The sequence below is a fragment of the Vanacampus margaritifer genome, chromosome 1 (assembly GCF_051991255.1).
Source record: "Vanacampus margaritifer isolate UIUO_Vmar chromosome 1, RoL_Vmar_1.0, whole genome shotgun sequence".
NCBI lineage: Eukaryota > Metazoa > Chordata > Actinopteri > Syngnathiformes > Syngnathidae > Vanacampus > Vanacampus margaritifer.
The window spans coordinates 53762232-53782155 of NC_135432.1; the positions used below are offsets into that span (position 1 = coordinate 53762232).

The 19924-nt window shown below is 38.5% G+C and overlaps 1 protein-coding gene across 2 annotated transcripts in view; it reads right to left on the reverse strand.

Moving 5' to 3' along the window:
- Window positions 1-5067: 5067 nt before the first annotated feature.
- Window positions 5068-19924, reverse strand: part of prkd3 (protein kinase D3) — a 44101-nt gene continuing 29244 nt past the window's right edge. Inside the window, exons 4-19 of one of the 2 annotated variants that reach the window (XM_077548843.1) lie at window positions 18538-18669; window positions 18034-18191; window positions 17187-17385; window positions 17027-17104; window positions 16749-16935; window positions 16276-16399; window positions 16038-16115; window positions 11483-11759; window positions 10925-10977; window positions 10567-10639; window positions 10379-10485; window positions 10137-10298; window positions 9222-9320; window positions 8875-9142; window positions 6651-6736; window positions 5068-6571 (exon numbers count right to left, since the gene is read on the reverse strand). In XM_077548843.1, coding sequence (XP_077404969.1) covers window positions 6398-6571; window positions 6651-6736; window positions 8875-9142; window positions 9222-9320; window positions 10137-10298; window positions 10379-10485; window positions 10567-10639; window positions 10925-10977; window positions 11483-11759; window positions 16038-16115; window positions 16276-16399; window positions 16749-16935; window positions 17027-17104; window positions 17187-17385; window positions 18034-18191; window positions 18538-18669 — 2255 coding nt within the window. In that variant the 3' untranslated portion in view covers window positions 5068-6397. Of the gene's footprint in view, window positions 6572-6650; window positions 6737-8874; window positions 9143-9221; window positions 9321-10136; window positions 10299-10378; window positions 10486-10566; window positions 10640-10924; window positions 10978-11482; window positions 11760-16037; window positions 16116-16275; window positions 16400-16748; window positions 16936-17026; window positions 17105-17186; window positions 17389-18033; window positions 18192-18537; window positions 18670-19924 lie in introns of both variants that reach the window. The other variant, XM_077548758.1, reaches the window with a different exon arrangement.

Here is a 19924-nt window from a genome sequence, read left to right on the forward strand (position 1 = left end):
TTCATGAGAAATTAAAAAAATAATTTGTGTTTTATGCACAACCAATCACGGCCCAGCTTCAGAAAACTAGTGAGCAGTGATTGGTCGTGTCCCAATCCCTGAGCAACTGTGAGCCGACAGCAAGTGGCAAAATGGCCGCCCCCTGAGATGGGATGGAATCAGAACACTGTGTTTAGACTAGTGGTGCTGTCTAAACTATATTATTGTAAAGACCATTTTCGGGTTGACCTGTCTTTCTCTTTGATTAGTTTTTTTTCCTAAACATTTTTTTTGGGGCTGACTTGCTGTACATAACATTTTGTCCTGTTCATTTAAAGTGGAGAGTCTGCATTTCAATAGTTGATCAAAGTTAGCTTAATCATTTGTTTGGGGACACATTTGATCAGCAAACAAGGTCTGTTTGTGTTCAAACCCAACCAAATAGTAAAACTTGAGAAAACAAATTAGAGCAAATGGACTCAACGGCGTAAGTGTAAAAGATCCCCAAATTTTAAATCTTCTAATGTTTTGTGTACATTTCTCCACAAACTTAAGGTACCAATCATGATGCTATTTTTTCACACTGAGATTTAAAAATACATAATATTAAAAAAAAACCCAGTAGTGTTAAGGACACTGCAAGTGTGTGGTCTTTATCAAAAGCAGGATGGAATGACAGCACTGACAACAAACCGTTGGGATGAAAAGAATGAAAAGCCAGTTGTGTATTAGGTGGAGAGATGATGTGTCAGGACTGAGGACCACCTTGATCTCCCTGCAAGTCAAACACAAACGTGGATAGCCGCGTCCTGGGAGGCCTCCTCTGCCATCATACTGAAATGAAACCGGCCCAGAAAGCAAACAAGATCTCTCCTCATTTCTCCTAGACCAACCTTGTCTGGGTGATGGGCTTTTCTGTTGTTCTGTTTGTTTGCTTGTTTGGTCTAGAGCCCACGGATACCCGGCATGGAGCATCGAGGGGACGCTGAAGACACGGAGGACATGGAGAAAGAAGATGGTGGGGGGTCGGATGAGGACGTGTGACACACAGACCTCCCCGTGAGGTGACAAGAGACCTGCCGAGACGCTTCCATGAAGGCAAAGCCCTTCAACAAATACAGCAAGACCTCCAGATCAAACCATCTGTGATCTATCAGCAGATGTTATTTCTAACGTGCATATGATGGCAAAGTCTCACTAAATGGGCACTGATTAAGAATCTGTCACATATGTTGTGCAATTGGGTACAATGCAATCTCAGAGCATTCCAATGGAGCGCCCAAAAAGTACATCAGACGTTAAACACGGGGGAAAAAACACATGACAATAACAATACTCTAAGATGAAAATATTTCAGGGAGCTAACAGTATTAAGACCATTCCACTACTATGCAGTAAAACGTTCAATGGCAAATAACTTACAAGACTGACACCTGCTGGCAGGAAAAAATAATAACTGTGGTGTAGAGTTTCAAAGAAATGCTTTGATTGCTGGTGACAGTCAAACTTGAATTTCCCCATTACCGCAATAAAAATGCAAATATATACAAATGTGAATATTAAAATGTACTCTTTTATTCAATGACGTCAGGCAACTTCTGTCATTTCTTCATGGAGGGATGCCAGAAAAGGGAGAAAGGTGATTATTATTATTTTTTATTTTTTTTTCAATTTTATTTTGAACATGTATATAAAAAAAAACTAACTGATTATAAAAGTATATGTGTAAAGACAAAATATAAAAAAATATAAATAAAATAAAAACAGCAAACACAACATTCAAGCATCGAAAGCAACATAAGAAAGTTTCACAGCGTTTCACCCAGTCATGAGCTACACATACATGTTCCAAAAGGAGTAGGAAGAAGCATAAACGTATCAGGTCCTACCCCTTTCAACATACGTTACACAATAAATAGTAGGTACGTATTGTAAACAAAAAACAACTGCTAGTATACAGCAAATATATCTTGATTGTTAATAACAAACAAAGGTTATTATGGTAATTATTAATAGTGAACACATTGAACAGTGTGCCTTGTGTATGTATACTTTTACATATACATATATATTTTTTCCTTATCAATAGCAACAATACTAATAATAATACAATAATAATAATAATAACATCAAACAATGTTCTTCTTCTTTAAAAATGTTGTTTTTATATTTCCTTTTGAACTGGTCTATGTTTGGACATTGTTGTAAATCAGTAAATCAGTCAGTTCCAAATTTTCACTCCACATACAGATGTACAGAAACTCTTCAATGTTGTTCTTGAATAATTTGTCTTTAAGTTATGAATTCCCATCAAACCATAACCTCCCTGTCTCTCTGAAAACATATTTTCAATATTGCTTGGCAGTAAATTATGTCTAGCTTTATACACCAATTGTTTTAGATTGTAGAAACTGTGTATTGGTGTGGTGGAGATATCCTACATCATGGATTGCTCTTATAGCTCTTTTTTGCAACAGAAACAGAGGTTGTAATGATGTCTTGTAATTGTTTTCCCAAACTTCTAAACAATAATTTAAATATGGTAATACTAGAGAGCAGTACAGAATGTGTCATGATTTCTGGTTGAGAACATTTTTGAATTTTGTCAGAATGGAGATGCTTTTAGAGAGTTTGGATGCAATATATTTAATGTGTGGTTTCCGGCAGATTTTATTATCAACAATTACCCCCAGGAATTTAATCTCATTTACTCGTTCTATATCTACACCTTCAATTAACAATCTTGCGCAGTTCCCTATTTTCACTTTACCAAACACAACTAATTAAATTTATTGAGAACTTGTTTTTATCAAGCCATGTTTTTACTTTCTTAAATTGTGAGGTTTTGTATCCAAAATAAGATGCATTTTCTCACCAGAAACTAAAATAGTAGCGTTATCTGCAAATAAATGAGACACTTTGCACAAATCATTAATATACAATATTAACAGTTTTGGCCCCAACACTAACCCCTGAGGGACACCACATATCATATCCAAACATTTTGATTTAAATTCCCCCAACTCCACAAACTGTTGTCTTTCTTGTAAATAACTTCTGATCCAATTCAAGGCTGTATCCCTAATACCATAACGCTCCAATTTACTAATCAATACATCATGGTTTATAGTATCAAATGCTTTTTGCGAATCAACAAACAAGTCCTATTGTAAGGTTTTTTTTTTTAATCTATGGAATCAGTCATTTCTTCAGTAAGTTCTGTTAAAGCTAGTGCAGTTGACCGTTTTGTGCTAAATCCATACTGACTATCAGAAAGTATTTTATGTTTTTCTAGGAATTTATCTAACCTGTTATTGAAAAGTTTTTCAATAATTTTGGAGAATTGTGGTAGTAGGTAGACAGGCCGGTAATTTGTTAACTTGTTTTTGTCCCCAGCTTTGTAGATAGGAATCATTTTTGCAGTTTTCATTTTATTCAGAAATTGCCCTCTTTGAAATGATAAATTGGCGATGTACGTAAGTGGTTTAGAAATTTCCATAACTATCTTTTCACTGTTTTCATATCAAGTTGATCACAATCAGTAGATGTTTTACCTTTACAATTATTAACAATTTAAATCAATTATTTTTCTTTGACAGGACTGAGAAACATTGAACTTAAATTTATTTCAATTATGTTGGTGTTTGTATTGTTTGCTGTATCAGTATCAGGAATTTTCACATTATTTAAAATATTCCAAATACATTTAATGTTGTTTCTATTATTTTTGCATAATATTTACTTTTAAGTATTCTCATAAGACGAGTCAATTTATTTGTATAATTCTTATATTTGCGTTCTGCTTCTGTAGTTCTGTATTTCAGAAATTCTCTATATAAAGTATTTAATTATTTGCAGGCATTTATTAGCTCATTTGTTATCCATTGATTATCATTGTGTTTTGCTTTTATTTTGTATTGTTTCATTGGACATGAACGACCCATGACTGCTAGTAGTCATGAATCCTGTAAAAGGTGTATTTTCAGTTTGCAGCTCTGAAGTGGTGGGTCTCAAAGTGACATTTTTCCTGATTTGCACAATTACACTCATGCTATTGCTACTTGTGTCCGTTTGTTTATTTTATTTTAGTTGTTGGGAGCGATAACCTCGTGACGATCGTGTATACAAAAAAAAACACACAAAAACGAAATACTGCAGAGGCTTTCGTGCTAAACCTAAGTGCAGTGCATGTCCAGCCAGATGGGGGAGACATTACACTCTATTTCCGCCATGATTTTATTCACACCTCTCCACTACAAATCACTCCAGAGGCCCGTCGACTCCAATGTATCATTACATTTGATTGACTGCATGAAAATTACCTGATATTTTTAGTTGGGCAGTTTGGGTTTCCATTTGAATGTGCAAGCTGAGTCAAAGTAGTATTTTTTTGGTGTCTTAAGTGGAGCAACTGTTTTCCCCACAGGGGTTAATGGGGTCATTTGGCCAGCAAAGTTCACATCTTGAAAGAATTGGAGCTAGCAGATAAAGGAGGGCAGTATTGGATAGCCAAGAGAAAAAGAACATTTGTTTCAACTTTATCTTCCGTGGTTACTATGAGTAGCGTTTGTTGCATTTAGTGGTCAACCAGTATCTCAGCGCAGAAACCATCAGAAGAGGAATAAAAAAGTTAAGCAGATTAATCATAACTGTCTAAATCTCTGTAATTTCTTACTGAAGAAGTTGGATGTACATTTGATACTTGAAGGGGTTCCATGATAGCATTTCTCATGAATGATTTCAAAGACCCCGCAAACCCCCACATTGCAGTCACCCTCTTTCACCATGTCATTATTGCCTTGCGGTGAGAGAATGGCCCACAATCGCATCCATCTGTTAAGAGACCTGTGACATGAAAATAACACAAGTCGCTCACACAGTCATGATGATACATTTTCAATAAAACAAAACTGCAAGCTTGGGTCGTTTATGCACATGCAAAAATACGCATGATGTAGACAGTGAATTTCATTTATTTATTTATTTATTTTACACTTAATGATCTAAGGGAGTTTATGTTTGGTGATATTATTGAACATAACCCTGGTATGTTATATTAGCCAGATTAAAAAAAAGATTCATTAAAGCTAAAGCTTGGAAAATACTTTATTATTTTTTTGCACTTTGGTCCTGGTGCCTTATGCAGGCTGGGTGTACTATTTTGTATGCATGACACAATAACACTAATTAATTAATTAATTGTCAAGACAGATCAGACAGACGCATGGTAAAGAGATGTGACAACCCTTGTAAATTTTCCTTCTCAGTTAAGAAGTGTGGTCTTTATTTTCCAATGGTATGCATAGAAACGTAGAAAACACCTGCCAATCCAGCGGCAATAAAGACAAGAAAAAGATTGAAGGAAAATTGGAATGTACTCCCAAATCACAACAGCAGAATTAACGACAAAACTGCTGTACACTAAAACTGCCATGTGAACATATTAAAACTGTACTAAAAGAAATAATTCAAACATCCTGAACAGCTTTGTTCTATGGGGCACCTCTTCGCTCTGTAATGCTTCAGTTAGCCACAGAGCATTACAAATAATCACATTCCACAAATGGATGCTAACAGAGTTCCATTTAAACTAGTACATATGAATACAATGCTAAACCTTGCTGGTTTCAGACACTGAACTCAAAAACTGAATTGGTGTGATACTGAATGTATTGTACTAATCAATTAGGCTTATAGTACTCCACAATACTTTTGTTTGTTTTTTAAGACGACAGATCAGATCACACTTACGTTGAGAATAGGCACACATCAGCCATGACTGAGCTCCAGCTACTTTTCACTGATCGTCATTGAACACTGTGCACCGACACCAGACATGCCTTCTGTAGCAGCAAATGGAGTTTCTGTTCCATCGGAATGTTCAAAGCAATATAGTGCAAAACCCTACCACAATTACTAAATACATTAAAACAATGTACAAAATACATAATGTGATTGTTCCAGTTTCATGCCAAAGGACAGTCTCACAAACCGTTTGGAAATGAGAACTTACAGTATGTTTGATAAATTCTCAGACCCTAAATCCCTTGTGAAAAGTGCCCTTTACTCCTGGAATAAGCTAGATCTCGCTCTATCGACTTCCTCTCACATAACTGAACAATATTATTACTGACAATGAACCACAATTGAAGAAAAACAAAAAACTAATGAAACAATCAAGTTTTTCTTGGTACGATTGTCCTTACATCCATGGAATGTGTTGGCTTGATGAAGAGCAGAACGCTCGTCTCTTCTCACAGTTTGTGTTTTTCAGTGGTGCGCGTCCTCAGCTTACGACTTGTAGCAGTGCAGCATGCTACAAACTTGGGGTTTCCCACGCATCGCGAGTCTTTCTCGGTTTCCACAGTAAACAGTTTGAAGTGGGCTGGCACTTCCAAAAGTTTGACGCACTGTGCTACTAGGGATCCTCGTCTATGTCATCCAGGTTGGGTGCCATGATGAAGTGTTTGGGGTAAACAAGACTGTGCTCGTCCGCGTACTCCTCCCAGCGTGCGTCATCACTCTCGTGGGTGATGTAGCGTTCGCCTCGTCGCGTTTCAAAGTCCCTGAGGTCCAACCATGTCTGATAGTCCTGGAGGGAAAACATTAGTCAGAAAAAGGAGTGGGAAGGTAATATTTCAAAACATTTTGATATCTAATAGTGAAGTCACCTGCAACCAAGGATGGCTGAGACACTTGTCGACACTATACCTCTTCCTCATCTTCACTTGGAGGAGATTGTTGATCAGATCTGTGGCTGTGAATGAATGAGTTTGTTTAGACTGTTTGTGCATCACAAAACATGGCTTACGTATTTATATGCATATGAACCTTTATGGTACTGAGCCTCGGGCCACAATCCCCTCCACCCAATAGATTACCTTTCAAAGGACAAACTAAGCAGGGCTTGGTGGTTACAGTATATGACGATGAATTGTGATATATTATGATTAACTCATTCGCTCCCGGCCATTTTCACTGAAGAAACTCCCTTTGCTCCCGGCTGTTTTACTGGATTTTGACTGATTTTCCAAGGCCCACAGAATATTGTGTTCTATTGCTATAAAAACACAAAGCCTACCAAAAGAAAGATAAGTCTCTTCTTTCATCGGGAAAAAAAAGTATAATTCTATTCGTTTTCATTTTGCACCAATTAGCATTAGAATATAGCTAAGTTTCATCATTATTCACAAATCTGTTTAACCCTGTGGGGGAAAGAGATTTTTGCAACATGGCCCTGGTTGATCTCTTAGGCTACGTTCACACTGCAGGTAAATACGACCCAGATCGGATTTTTTTCTCCCCAAATGCGACCTTTATCTGACTTTTTTATGTCAGTCTGAACAGCTCAATTCAGATTTTTTCATATCCGACCTGGGTCACTTTCATATGTGGTCCGAGATCGGATACGTATCCAAATTTTTGCAATGCGACCGCAGTCTAAACGGCCAGGTCGCATATATTCGACCTTGACGTCAACGAAAGTCCAATATGCGCTCCGCGCAGGCGGGGGCATTAAGCTTGATGGATCTGCGAGGTCCGCACCACTCTGGAGACGTACACGAATCGGCAAAGTTGTTTCGAGTAACAGTTTGGACTTTATATTTGACTTTAACTCATTCACTGCTATTGACAGCTATGGACGTCAAAAATTAATTTAAACTATTTCTATTAGTTGATTTTTTTTCCACTTTTGCTAACTCTTAAGAGTATGAAAACCTAGAAAAAAAAATATTGTAAATTTAGAACAGATATAAAATTTGTGATTATTTGTTAGTTAACTAGTAAAGTCATGTAATAATTAAAATTAAACATTTTAATCGCCCGACGGGCCTAATTAAAAAAATAAAATTAAAATAAGGGGCGTTTAATCGTAATTAATCGCATGATAATTTTATATCTCTTATCTGATCTCTTTTATACAATAAAAAAAAATCTAGGTTTTCATAAAAAGTTTTCATGAAATTAAATGAAAAAAAAAGTTTAACTAATAGAAATAGTTCACATAAATTTTTGACGTCTATAGTCAATGGCAATGACGTGATATCATCGTTAGGGAGAACGGAGGGGAAAAAAAGGGGTCTCCGAGAGATGAGGCGCTGAACAGGTTCGCCTCAATTTTACAAAATATTATTTATGCATCACTTCTCTGTAGATAGGAGATGGTAAAAATATGATCCCCGACGATGGACTTATAAAAGTCTGTGACCCTGACACGCCAGACCATACGTTTTATTCGTTTATCTATTCATTAATTCACTCATTCACAATTGAAGCTTACAGAAAATTGAAACATACAACTGGGACGCTGGACCAGAGGTATTTGCTTCCGCAAACAGCGTTGTGAGCAGTGTTGGGAACGTTACTCTAAAAAAGTAATTAGTTATAGTTAGTCATTACTATTTATTATTGATAAATTTTGACGTAGACGTGTCTGCTGCGTTGCGACTGGAATTCCCCCAGCACAGGTATTCCAAGTAAGGGGCAGTCATTACTAGCGCGTTTAAAAAATTTGTAGCGTTGAAGGAACTTTAAATTAACACACACATTTTGACACTCCTAATTATGATGTGAGTATATTTACTTAATCAGACGTGGCGGAAATTTGCATGACAGCAGCCAATCATAAAAGTAAAAGAAAAGTAATAGTAATGCGACTAAAGCCGCAGCTGATGTCAATTAAGAGCACAACTTTTAAAGAGCCATTGTTGTTTGAGTTATTTGTTTTACCTGTCAATCAAACTAAGTGTGTGCGAGGGTAGTTGCTTAGGTGGTTGGGGACATTTGAAAGTGATTCATATCAACTTGGTGGTAGCAAAGTTCAGACACGTAGGCCCCATGTGTCTGAGAAGGATCCTGACGGCTAAGCCACAGTGAAGGGCGTTTGCCCATTACCTTCTGGCGAGATGTCCTTCCAGGGTGTAGGGGGGTACATGAAGTCAGCATTCTGAATCTGGTCGTTGATGTCCTCGTCCTCATTGAAAGGGAACGTCCCGCTCAAACTGACGTACACAATAACTCCCACAGACCACATGTCTAATGAGCGGTTGTAGCCTTTACTACGCAGGACCTCAGGAGCCAGGTAAGCAGGAGTGCCCACCACCGACCGCCGGAAAGACTTCTCACCAATGATGCGGGCAAATCCAAAGTCACACAGCTTTACCTGGAAGATGGAGGAGAAGTTTGTCTTTGCACAAACACGTGTTCAAATGAGTGTCTTCACAAACCCTTTGTTCGTTTACCTGAGGAAAAGGTTCCGCAGAGGCCAACAGTACATTCTCAGGCTTCAAGTCACAGTGAACGATGTTTTTGAAGTGCAGATGTCGCAAGGCCACCAGGATCTATTGTGAACAAAGTAAAAAAAAAAAAAAAAAGATTCAGCGTCAAACCCTAGAATCTAGGGTTTGACGCTGAATCTGTTTTTTTTTTTATCCTGAAGATTCTTCAAGAATTCTGTGGTATCTTTCATCAGATTTGTATTATGCTAGAAATTGCCATATGAAAAAATATTGGCAAAATAATGCCAAAGAATACTTTATTCTTGACCAATATCTCATTTCATCATCACATCTCTATTCAGGAGTTGGCTCCTCATGCATGTCTGTGGCCTGCTACCAAAACCACAGCACGCCAGGCTCCACCAAGCTGACTGGCTATGACAAACGTTCTCCCGGCCACATCAGAGCCAGACCTGAAACAGCTAATGGGACTGTTGTTAATGAGGCTGCTTCTGTTTGGGATCCAAGGTTCACTGAGGCCTTGGAGCCCACTCTTCTTCTAATCAGGCCACAAAACCACCGCACACAGCAGCCAGTAATCCACAGCTAGGGAGGAGGCCCTGATGCCACGCCGACTAGTCCCATAAACAATTCCCCACAATCAGGTCACCACAAGAATCAACAGGCCTGGAGTTTGAGTAGAGGCTTGTGTGTGCAGTAGGAACACACAAACCATCAACAGAGGGAGCATACAGAGACAGGGAGACCATGACAGACAATAAACACTAAAATGCAAGAGTGTTTGCAGAACCACTTGAGGGGGAAAAAAACTGTATTCATGTGCTGTAACCGGCAATTGAGGCTCCTGCTATTTGATTTAGCAACATCCAATGGAGACTGAAATCTAAAAGCAGAAAAGAAACATTCGGCCACACAAACCTGTGTAACTAAAAACTTGGTGATTCGTTCAGGCAGTTTGCTCTTCTCACTAGACAGAATCATTTCCAACATGTCGCCATGCAGCTTCTCCATCACTACAAACACACGCTCTGGTGTCTCAAACATGCATTCCAGGTTGACAATACCGGGATGATGCAGATTCTGAAAACAGAACAGACACAGATACATCGTGATGAGTTAAAACAGGTTGAATAATGAATCATGTACTGGTCGCCATTCACCTGCAATATGGCCACTTCATTCCTCAGCTGGCTCTCTTGCTTGGTAGGAAACCTCATCTTGTCAATAACCTTTATGGCCACATCTCTGCCACTCTTCCTGTGTTTACCTACGTTAACCGAAAAATATTTTAAAATAATTATAAAGCATTCTCTATATGCAATATTAATTTTCTGGAAGTTGCACATACCTCCGTACACAATGCCAAACTGCCCTGATCCCAACACTTCATCTGAGAATATTTGGTACACTGAGGCAATATCCTGTTAAAAGAAGAAAAAAAAGGGCACTGTTCAACTATTGGAAACATTTGTTTGCAAATAGGTATCCACTAAATCCACCATCTCCGGCATGCCCAGATTTAAACCCTTCCTAAATGCTCAAATGAGAGCTCGATTTAAGTCCTCAAGAATAAGCTTGAGAAAAAGGAGATGGCAGTTTTAATGGAAGCTTTTGGTAATTTTCTGAAACTTTAACACCACATGAATGCATGCTTGAAAACAAGTTGTGCAACATGGTTAGTACTGTACTAAAAAAAAAAAACTCACCACATTCTCCTGAATTTGGCAGTTGGACACAGATATGCTGATGGAAAGCTCTCCTGGAGGGGGAAAACAAATCAGTAACTGATGTAGAGATCACTGGTTCCTTAAGTAATGACAAGTAGAGCTACATTGCTCACATACTCAAGCTTCTTCAAGCTTATCTCAGCTGCATGAAGTAAGTCACAGATCATCACGATGAAGCGATTTATTACGTAATAAACTGGCTTTCAAAAGTGTGACTGAATGGTGCAAGTATGCACCGTTTCATAACTGAGGATTTTGGAAGCTCACTGTGCAGACATACAAACATAGGAAAAGCAAGGGAACATAATGGAGGGATAATTTGATGAGCAGTAGGTTGGAAGACAATATTTAATTTGGAATGGTGTACTGCATTGATAAGAAGGTTCCAAGTTTGATAAATGATAAGTCTTGAAAAACTTAAAATTTGAAAGCAGTGAAAGAGACGTAATTAAGTCTTTTTCAGCAAATTTGCCATCCTAATTTTCAAAACAAAAATGCAGTGTATGAAAAGATTCTCTTATCTTATGTTAAACTTACTATGATCTTTACCCGGACCTGCAGCACTTGCCACACTCGTCTGAGGTGTGACTGGCATCAGGGCCTGTCTGATGGCCTTCTCCCAGCCTTGAGCAACCTCCATGCCGACTCCTGAGGCAGCCAGAACTGGGCTGTGGTAGTGATTACCATTGTTCTCCCCGACATAGTAGACCATGGTGGATGTGATAATCTCAAAGCAGTGCGGGTTGCTTCCCTGGGCCAGATTATTGTAGTCTCTGCACTGCTCTACCTGGAGAATCTCAGACAAGGGGATTTCCTACAAGACAGACAGCAGAAACTTTGGCAACTAATATGTACTGTGTGTAACTTGACTACAAACATTATGCTGTGTTGTCAAGATGGTAGGCAGCGATATTTCTTTCAACAAAAATCACATCACATTAGCAATCATTCAAGTCAAACATAAATAAGGCTTAATGTTGTGAATTTTACTGTGAGAGAAAATTGCTCAAGCAACAACATGCACAAACAGACACATTTCCGCTTCAAAACGATATAAAATAAAGAATGCAAACTCACACTCCACTGGTTCTCATTAGTTGTCTGCTGTAGTTTCAGTGTTAGTCCCAATCCTAACTTCTCCTCAACCTCTCTTTCTTATGAACACACAACAGTCGGAGTAAACTTTAAAAGTCCCCCCCATCCCCTCCATAGTCACTGTCAAATCAAAGTGAGGGAGGGAGGGTCAAATGATAAAAACCCAGAGCGGTTTCAACCAATCTGCGCTTGCACAGGCACACGCTGTCCCCTTCCGCGTGGCTCACCACAGAGTATCAGATGAAGTGCTTGCGGTGAGCGGGGCCGGGTTACGTGAGCGGGCCTGTGGCGGGCTGAAGCGCTCTGCTTCCCTGATTACAAGGCAGGGCCAGCCAGAGGCCCCATCTGAGCACGAGTCGCTGGCGCTACCGCTAGCCACCAAGACGAAAAGGCGCTGCAACTACCGTTCTGAAGGGTGGTGCATTAGTGAGTGGGGAAGTGGGTGTGCGTTTGACTGTGACAGGAGTCAATCCAGCAGAGACAGAGAGAAGCCCCTTTACCCCATAAAAGAGAAAACCACAAGTACAGGGGTCTCGTCTTCAAACGAAGGGCCGTTATGGTTTCCAAATGGGGAAAATGGTAGCCATGCCTGCCTGGCAAGTGAGCCGCCACACGACCGCCACTAATCAAATAGGAAGTAGAAAGTAAAGAGAGGGGAGGACAGTGGCCACATGCTGATGAGCAACAGCATAAAAGATTCAAGCAAAATTACAGGACTATGCTCAAAGATATACAACTTTAAGATCTGTATGTACCTCTGAAAAGACATGTTAAATGTATGGTCTGCAACCACAACATTAGGTGCAATCTAATGAAATCTGATACATGAGCTATATCAAAAAGCATTCCTGTCATAATGTTTTAATTGACATTGACAATAATATCACATAAATCTTTAATTTTGCGGATGCATTTTGATGTATCAATCAATCAATCATTTATTTCATTCATTTGTAAAAGAAAAAAAAGACAATATGAAGCAATATTTAAATTCAAAGTAAAGTAAAAGAAATGAAAGGGGACAGAAAGAAGTAAAACTTGTTTTGTCTGTCTCTGATCAACAAAAAACACAAAATGAATGACAGCGAGCGGTCAAGACGCTTTCAGTGTAATAATTCAAGATAATTCAACCTCATGTCCTTTTTATATATGTTTGCAATAATTGTGCTTTTATTAAAAAAAAATAAAAAATACAAATAGACTGAGATTTTGTTTTTAAAGATTGTTCCACAGACCGACACCTCGTTGAAATACATCTTTCTTTTTGTTTTGTTCTATATTTAGGTTTGGAAAAAATGTCTGTTCCTCTTAATTTGTACTCACTTTCTCTTCTTATAAATTTGGTTTGTATATTACCTGGTAATATTTCATGATGGGCTTTATACAATATTTTAAGGTGGTTAAACTCTATCAATTCATTAAATTTTAAAGTTTTTAGATGTATAAATAATGGATTAGTGTAGTCTCTGTATCCACAACCGCAAACAACACAAATAACATGTTTCTGTTAAAGAAAGATGGATTCAGTGTAGGTTTTAGTTAGGTTTTTGGTTATGTGTATGACTGCAAAAGTTGCTTCATATTTTGATTTTGCAGTGCAGTTCTACACCACTGCAAAGTGTATCCCAAAACATGGCGGTTACTACGTAGGCACGTCGCTTAGCCGAGCTGCTACAAGTGTGCTGGTGTATCTAGGCTTCTATTCAAATCTGAGGGGGTATCGCCAGCAGATACAAGAATCTCAATGTAATATCGAGTATATTGTAGCTTATGTAAAATCAGCATTCAAATTAGGGACAAGACATTACACAACTTTTGTTAGACATTGCTCCCTCAGGAAGTGCCTAAATACAATTTCTGCTTTTAGGATTTAAAATGCACTTTATTGTTAATGTTTGCTGAATGCACAAGTCTATATTGTTGACAGAAGACATACACATTGTTTACAGAACGCACAGCCATATGTCACTTTATTATTTTATCTTTTTTTTCGGGGGGGGGGGGGGGGGGTAATGGTTAACTACTACTCGTTCAACTACTAAAAGTGCTGAGTTTTTTTTATTATTATTTTTATTTTTTAAAGGGTGTGTTTGATTACGAAGTTTAATAGCCTTGTATATGAGGAGGAAAGATCTGATAAAAAATACTTTTTACATTTCCTCTTCACGGACATTTAAAGCCTGCATTTTTTTTTCATAAATTCTGCCGTAGGATATTATTTATGTTTACTTATTGGCAATTGTTTTACTAAAGATTATTATTTATTTACCAAGAATAATGCATGTACGGTATGCTGATCTATCTCTGCTAGTAACCTATAGTGGCAGGCAGAAGAATATATGATCTTCCACTAGATGGAAGAAGATACAATCATCTTATGTGCCACTGCCCACTTGTTGCCATTAATACAAGACACTTGTTTTTAATCAATTCTTACTGTTTTTTAAAAATATATATTTTGTTACAATTCCTGTGTTGTATGTTGTGAGACATTTGTCATGTAAAACATGTGCACTGCCTTAATTAAGTTTGGGAAACACTGCACTAGAGCCCCGTCAAATCTACATGGGGGAAAAAAACAGCATCATAATAAGAAAAAGCTTAACCCATGCTGTGTTTTCACATACTGTTACAAATATGCACCATTATAACAAGATCCAAATAAAAAAAGTAACGTGTGTGTGTTCTACACACAGGATATCGGTGGTTGCGGATGAATAACTGAATTAATAGTGTCCCCTGGTGGGATACAAAAATACATCTGACAGTTAAAATTAATTGAAAAATAGTAAACTTATGTAACAGACCTCATTTGATTTTAGGGACCAAATGGTATGGTCTGTTAGCATATCCCACCGTGTATAATACCTTATACTTAGTGAAAAGAACAAATTTAGGGAACTTTTAAGCCGCCAGAATCCTCTTCTGAAAAGTTGTGTGCCCTGTTGATAACTAAGCACTGCATGAAGCTGTAAGTTAACACACCTCTGTGCATCGGAGGTCTTTTCAAGCATGCTGGACAGCAAGAGACAGCAGTTTAAGCTCTATCTTCATTCAAAAACACCTGTTTGACAATGACAGAAACTTTCTACACAGCATCCCTCTGCATCAAAACTCCCACCACACCACAAGGAATTGTCTTAAAACATACAGTGTGACATGTACAATAAAATAAAAACATCCCAGACACCCGACAGACAACCATCAACACACATGTGGAAGTGTTTATCTTGCAGCTCCCTCAATGAGTTCCTCAGTGGGTAATTACGGTGTTATTAAGCTCTTGTGGTGCTGTAATGAGCAAGCGTGGCGCAGGAAGTGCCCTGCAATTGCTTTTACGCTTCAGAAAAAAAAAATCTAGCTTGATTGAAAGCTTCAATTATCATTTGACTTTTGATATCATTGCAGTCACTTGCATTGTCATTGCACCGAGTAATATTAATGGTAGAATGGCACAAAAAAAATTATACGCATACAGACTATTTGATGGCAGTTTGTTCATGACTGCAAGTTGTAGTAAAACTAAATGCTATGAAGGTATAATATAACAGGGACCTAATGAGCTCAACACATCCACTTGCAAAAACCTGCCTGAGATTATAATACAATATTTGAGTTTCAGTGCTCAACATAGATAATTTCACTCCAAAAGATTTAGAAGCCTTGAGTGTCTTTTGAGAATCAAGATTTTCTAAGGCAAACTACACTACAAAATACTTCCACGTGTTGACCATTGATTGTTAATTAGATTTGTCAGTGTGCACAAACAAACATTTTATTTTGGTGTTCGTTTTTTTCGTTTCTAAGAAATTAATTTAATGTTGCAAAAACGAAAACAGAACAATGAAAGTCTAGCAAAGCAAAATTTTAGATTAAAACATGTACAATTCTAAAGAATACAACCCAAGGTGAGTGTAATAATCATGAAAACTCTGCACTGTATTTGATTAATGTGGAAGAAAATAAATATTTTTCCAGCATGATAGTTCTTGCTTACTTTATAGAACTTGGCTCCTGTGTCGTTCTGAAAGAGACTCAGACTTTTGCTGTCCAGCCGCCAGTAATGTCTCTTCCTCTGTCCCAAAGAAAGCAAAACCCAAATGAGCACACAAGAAAAAACGGGGGAAAAAATGTTACTTAACACTCATACTTGACATTATTTCTTGAAGGAAAACACTTTCAGTACTGATGCATGCAAGACATCTTCTAATGGGTTTTGGGGTTGACAGTCTTACCAGGTTGTCTCTGCTGGTATAATGAACCATCCAGCCCTCCTTCACCAAAGTGGAACTCCGCCTCTTGGTGTGTTTGATGGACTGGACCACCCGCATCAGTGGGATGTTGGTACTCGTGGAGGGGCTAAATTCAAGCACATAACATTTTACTTTATTGTAGAGATAATATTAACAAAATATTAACTTTTTACGGCTAAAAATGGCTCACTGAGTCAAGTATCCCTTTAAGGAAAACTGCTATATTGGGACATATAGGTCTTTCTTTAAAAGTACCTGTCATTGTTTTTGTTTGTTTTTTGTAGGGAAGGGGCGGGGGGGGGGGGGTGATTTTGTGTATTAAAAGTACTAGTAGTATTGGTACTTGGTATTGTTATCAGTGACTACTCAAGAGTTGAGTACTGGTATCGGTCTGAGACAAAGCGGTATGGAACATCCCTATAAAATAATATTGAACCATAATAACATCCCCACACCTAATAGTCTTAATGGGCTCCTCATCTTTCTCTCTGTCCAAGAAAGGAGAATCCATGTCGAACATCCTCTCCTCTGGAGTGGAGAGTTCCTCAGGGTCATCCAGCCCTCTGCTGCCTTCCATGTCACTGCTGTCCACTTCCATTGTATCCAGAGAGGGGTCTGACTCCGGGCCGGGGCTTGCTGGCTCTACATATGTAAGCCAAGTTACATATATTAGAGATGTTACTGTGAAATTGCTCAAATCAAATTGATTGATTTGATATACTGTAGATCTTACCTCCATTGAAATCCACCTCACCCAAACAGTCTCTTGGTACCTTTGAAGCGCACCGTTTATGGCAGTTGAATCTACAATCTGGTAGAAGGCATCAGAAAAACATGCACATTTTTAATGGCAGAGAAGTGTAAGAATATATTTTGCTCATATGCTGGCTTGCCTTTACACTGCATTCCCTGACGAAAGATTCCCTTGAGCAGACGCTTGCAATACTGGCAGATAGTGGGCCGAGTGTAGGAATGAATGGCAAAGGTGTGAGGCACCTTAACCCGACCTAGCACCATCTTCTCCATCCAGATAGGCCTGCCACTCCACGACAGGATTCGTTTCCCTGCTTCTTGATGGGACCTCTGCTGCTGCTGCTGCAGTGGATGCATAGGCAGGAGAAAGTTGGAAGAATAGCAAGTTGGAGTAGCATGCAGTAGGGGAAAACAATCTAGAGGAGAAATATGTCATTGCTTAGCTCATCTGGAATGTAATCTTAAAAGTCAAATTAAGTCGGTTTGTGTTTCACTGCACAATAAATTAAGCCATTTGAAACTTCTGATGAAGTAGAGGGACGTTTTTGCCCAAAATTGAGTACAGTAATTTCTGGACTATAAGCCGCACTAGCTAAATTTGGGGAATACTCGAGTTTGTCACACATATAAGCTGCACCCGGCTGTAAGCCGCAGGTGTTTTAATGTTACTGCACCGGGTTTTCGCTACTTTCTTTTCCATAATGGGGGCGCAAATTGTCTCGCTCTCGTTCTGTCTCTCCTACTGTATTTTGGTTCACTTGGTTTGGTTTGCTCTGCCTGACTCTCTTGCACTTCCTTTATAGTGTACCCTCTTGTGATCTGATGGATAAGCCGAACCTTTGTATTAGCCGCAGGGTTGAATGCAAGTAAAAAAAAAAAAGTGTTTTATAGTCCAGAAATTACTGTAGATGCATATATTTAATGTGCATTGTTCCATTTTGCATGATCCAAAGACGTTCAACTATGCTGCTCTTAAAGGGAACTCACCTCATCCAAGACAACAGCTGCATTCTCTGCAGGTACCGGTCGAGGAACAGAGAGGGACAGTCCTGGCAGCGAGACATTGGACAATCTCCTTTTCCTCACACCAGTGCAGTTATTTGGAATCTTAAAGGCGCAGCGCTTGTGGTAGTTTAGTCCACATCCTGACGCATAAACAAAAGAACCTTGTTGAGGTGTGCTACAATGTGACACACAGCTGTGGGGTGGCAGCCGCAAGAGGGCTCTGCTGATAAGTTGGTTTAAATACAAGCTACAGATGTTATGTCAATACTGCACAGACATTTCACTGAAATCAAATGTGACTGTTGATACAATTTTATGAAAATAAGATGCAAGTCACCATGACAATTAGCTAAATGTTTAACGTGTCACCAGTACAGCCAACTTAATTTCTGAGTCTAATGCCATTTTTTGTTCAATTAAAATGTGTGTGTGCGTGTGCGTGTGCGTGTGTGTGTGTGTGTGTGTGTGTATGTGTGCATGTCTAACCTTCACATTTGAGCCCCTGCCGAACAAGACCCCATAACATCTCCCCGCAGTAGTCGCAGAAGGTGGGGGCTTTGTAGGAGTGGACATAAAGGGCATGAGGTCGAATCTGGAAGTCTTCAACCGTGGCTTGGGCTAGAAACAACAGTAAAATGATGTAACCAAACTTGAAAATCAAAGCCATCCACAAAACAACGTGGCCAACAAAACTGAGGGATGAGAAAGTGAAAAAAGTGTAATATGATAGAGAAGTGTTTGGGTGGCGGGGGGAACTAAAGGTACATTGATCAAATTCATTGTGGCACAGTTTCAAAATCAACATTGCTGATAGTAAGTCAGAGCTTTCAAGATGCGAAAATAAAGAAATGGATTGACTGCAAATATGTCTGCTATGTCTGCACTCTTACAGTAGAGGGCATCATATCTGTGCAATGACCAAACTTGTTTCAATAATGACAGAATCTGACTGACTGAATCAAAAGTAATGTCCCATAATCCATTGTCTTTATTTATAATCCAAAAGCTGTGGATTTGTCGCTTCCTGTTTCTCTATTTTCTTTCTCTGTGGTTTTGTGTCAAATAAAACACTGAGCTCATTGTTGGCAGCAAGAGTTAGTCATGTGAATATGTGACTCACTAAAAACGAGATGATGTGTAAGATAAAATTGTGAGGTGACAGCTGCCAAACAAGTACATGCATCCAAAATGTATTTCCTGGTTCTTCCTTTCATTCAGAGTGCAGATATCATTGTATTTCTTTTTCCAACTACGGACATAAATTTTATTTTTTTTAATAAAAAAAAAAATCAAGACAAATAAATAAATGGACCGGTCATGGGTGTGGGTCTGACCTACAGGTTTCCAACACATTTGAGATTCTTAAATTCCATACTTTTTCCAGACATCTAGGTAAGTAAATAAATACATAAATGAATTAATAAATAAATAGTGGCATTATAATAAATATATGTATATTATTCTGATTCTTTGGTGAGCTACTAGTCAGAGAATTTACCTATTCTACCAATTACTAGTTATCAACACTAATACAAGATATGATGCTTATATGTCAAGGTTAATGTCCAATGAGGTGTACAATAATCAGGGATCAATAGATGACTTGGAGGCAGGAATCGACCTGCAGCGGTGGACGCCAGCCTCCATGAAGTCCATTAATCCCTACGTCCCACATATATTCGGTACACAGTATTTAAAAAGCCCAATCCCAATGAAGTTGGGATGTTGTGCAACATACAAATAAAAAACACACAAGCGTTTGAGAACTGAAGACACTAATTGTTAAAGCTTCTTAGGTGGGATTCTTTTCCATTCTTCCTTGATGTAAAACTTCAGCTGATCAACAGTCCGGGGTCTCCATTGTCACACTTTA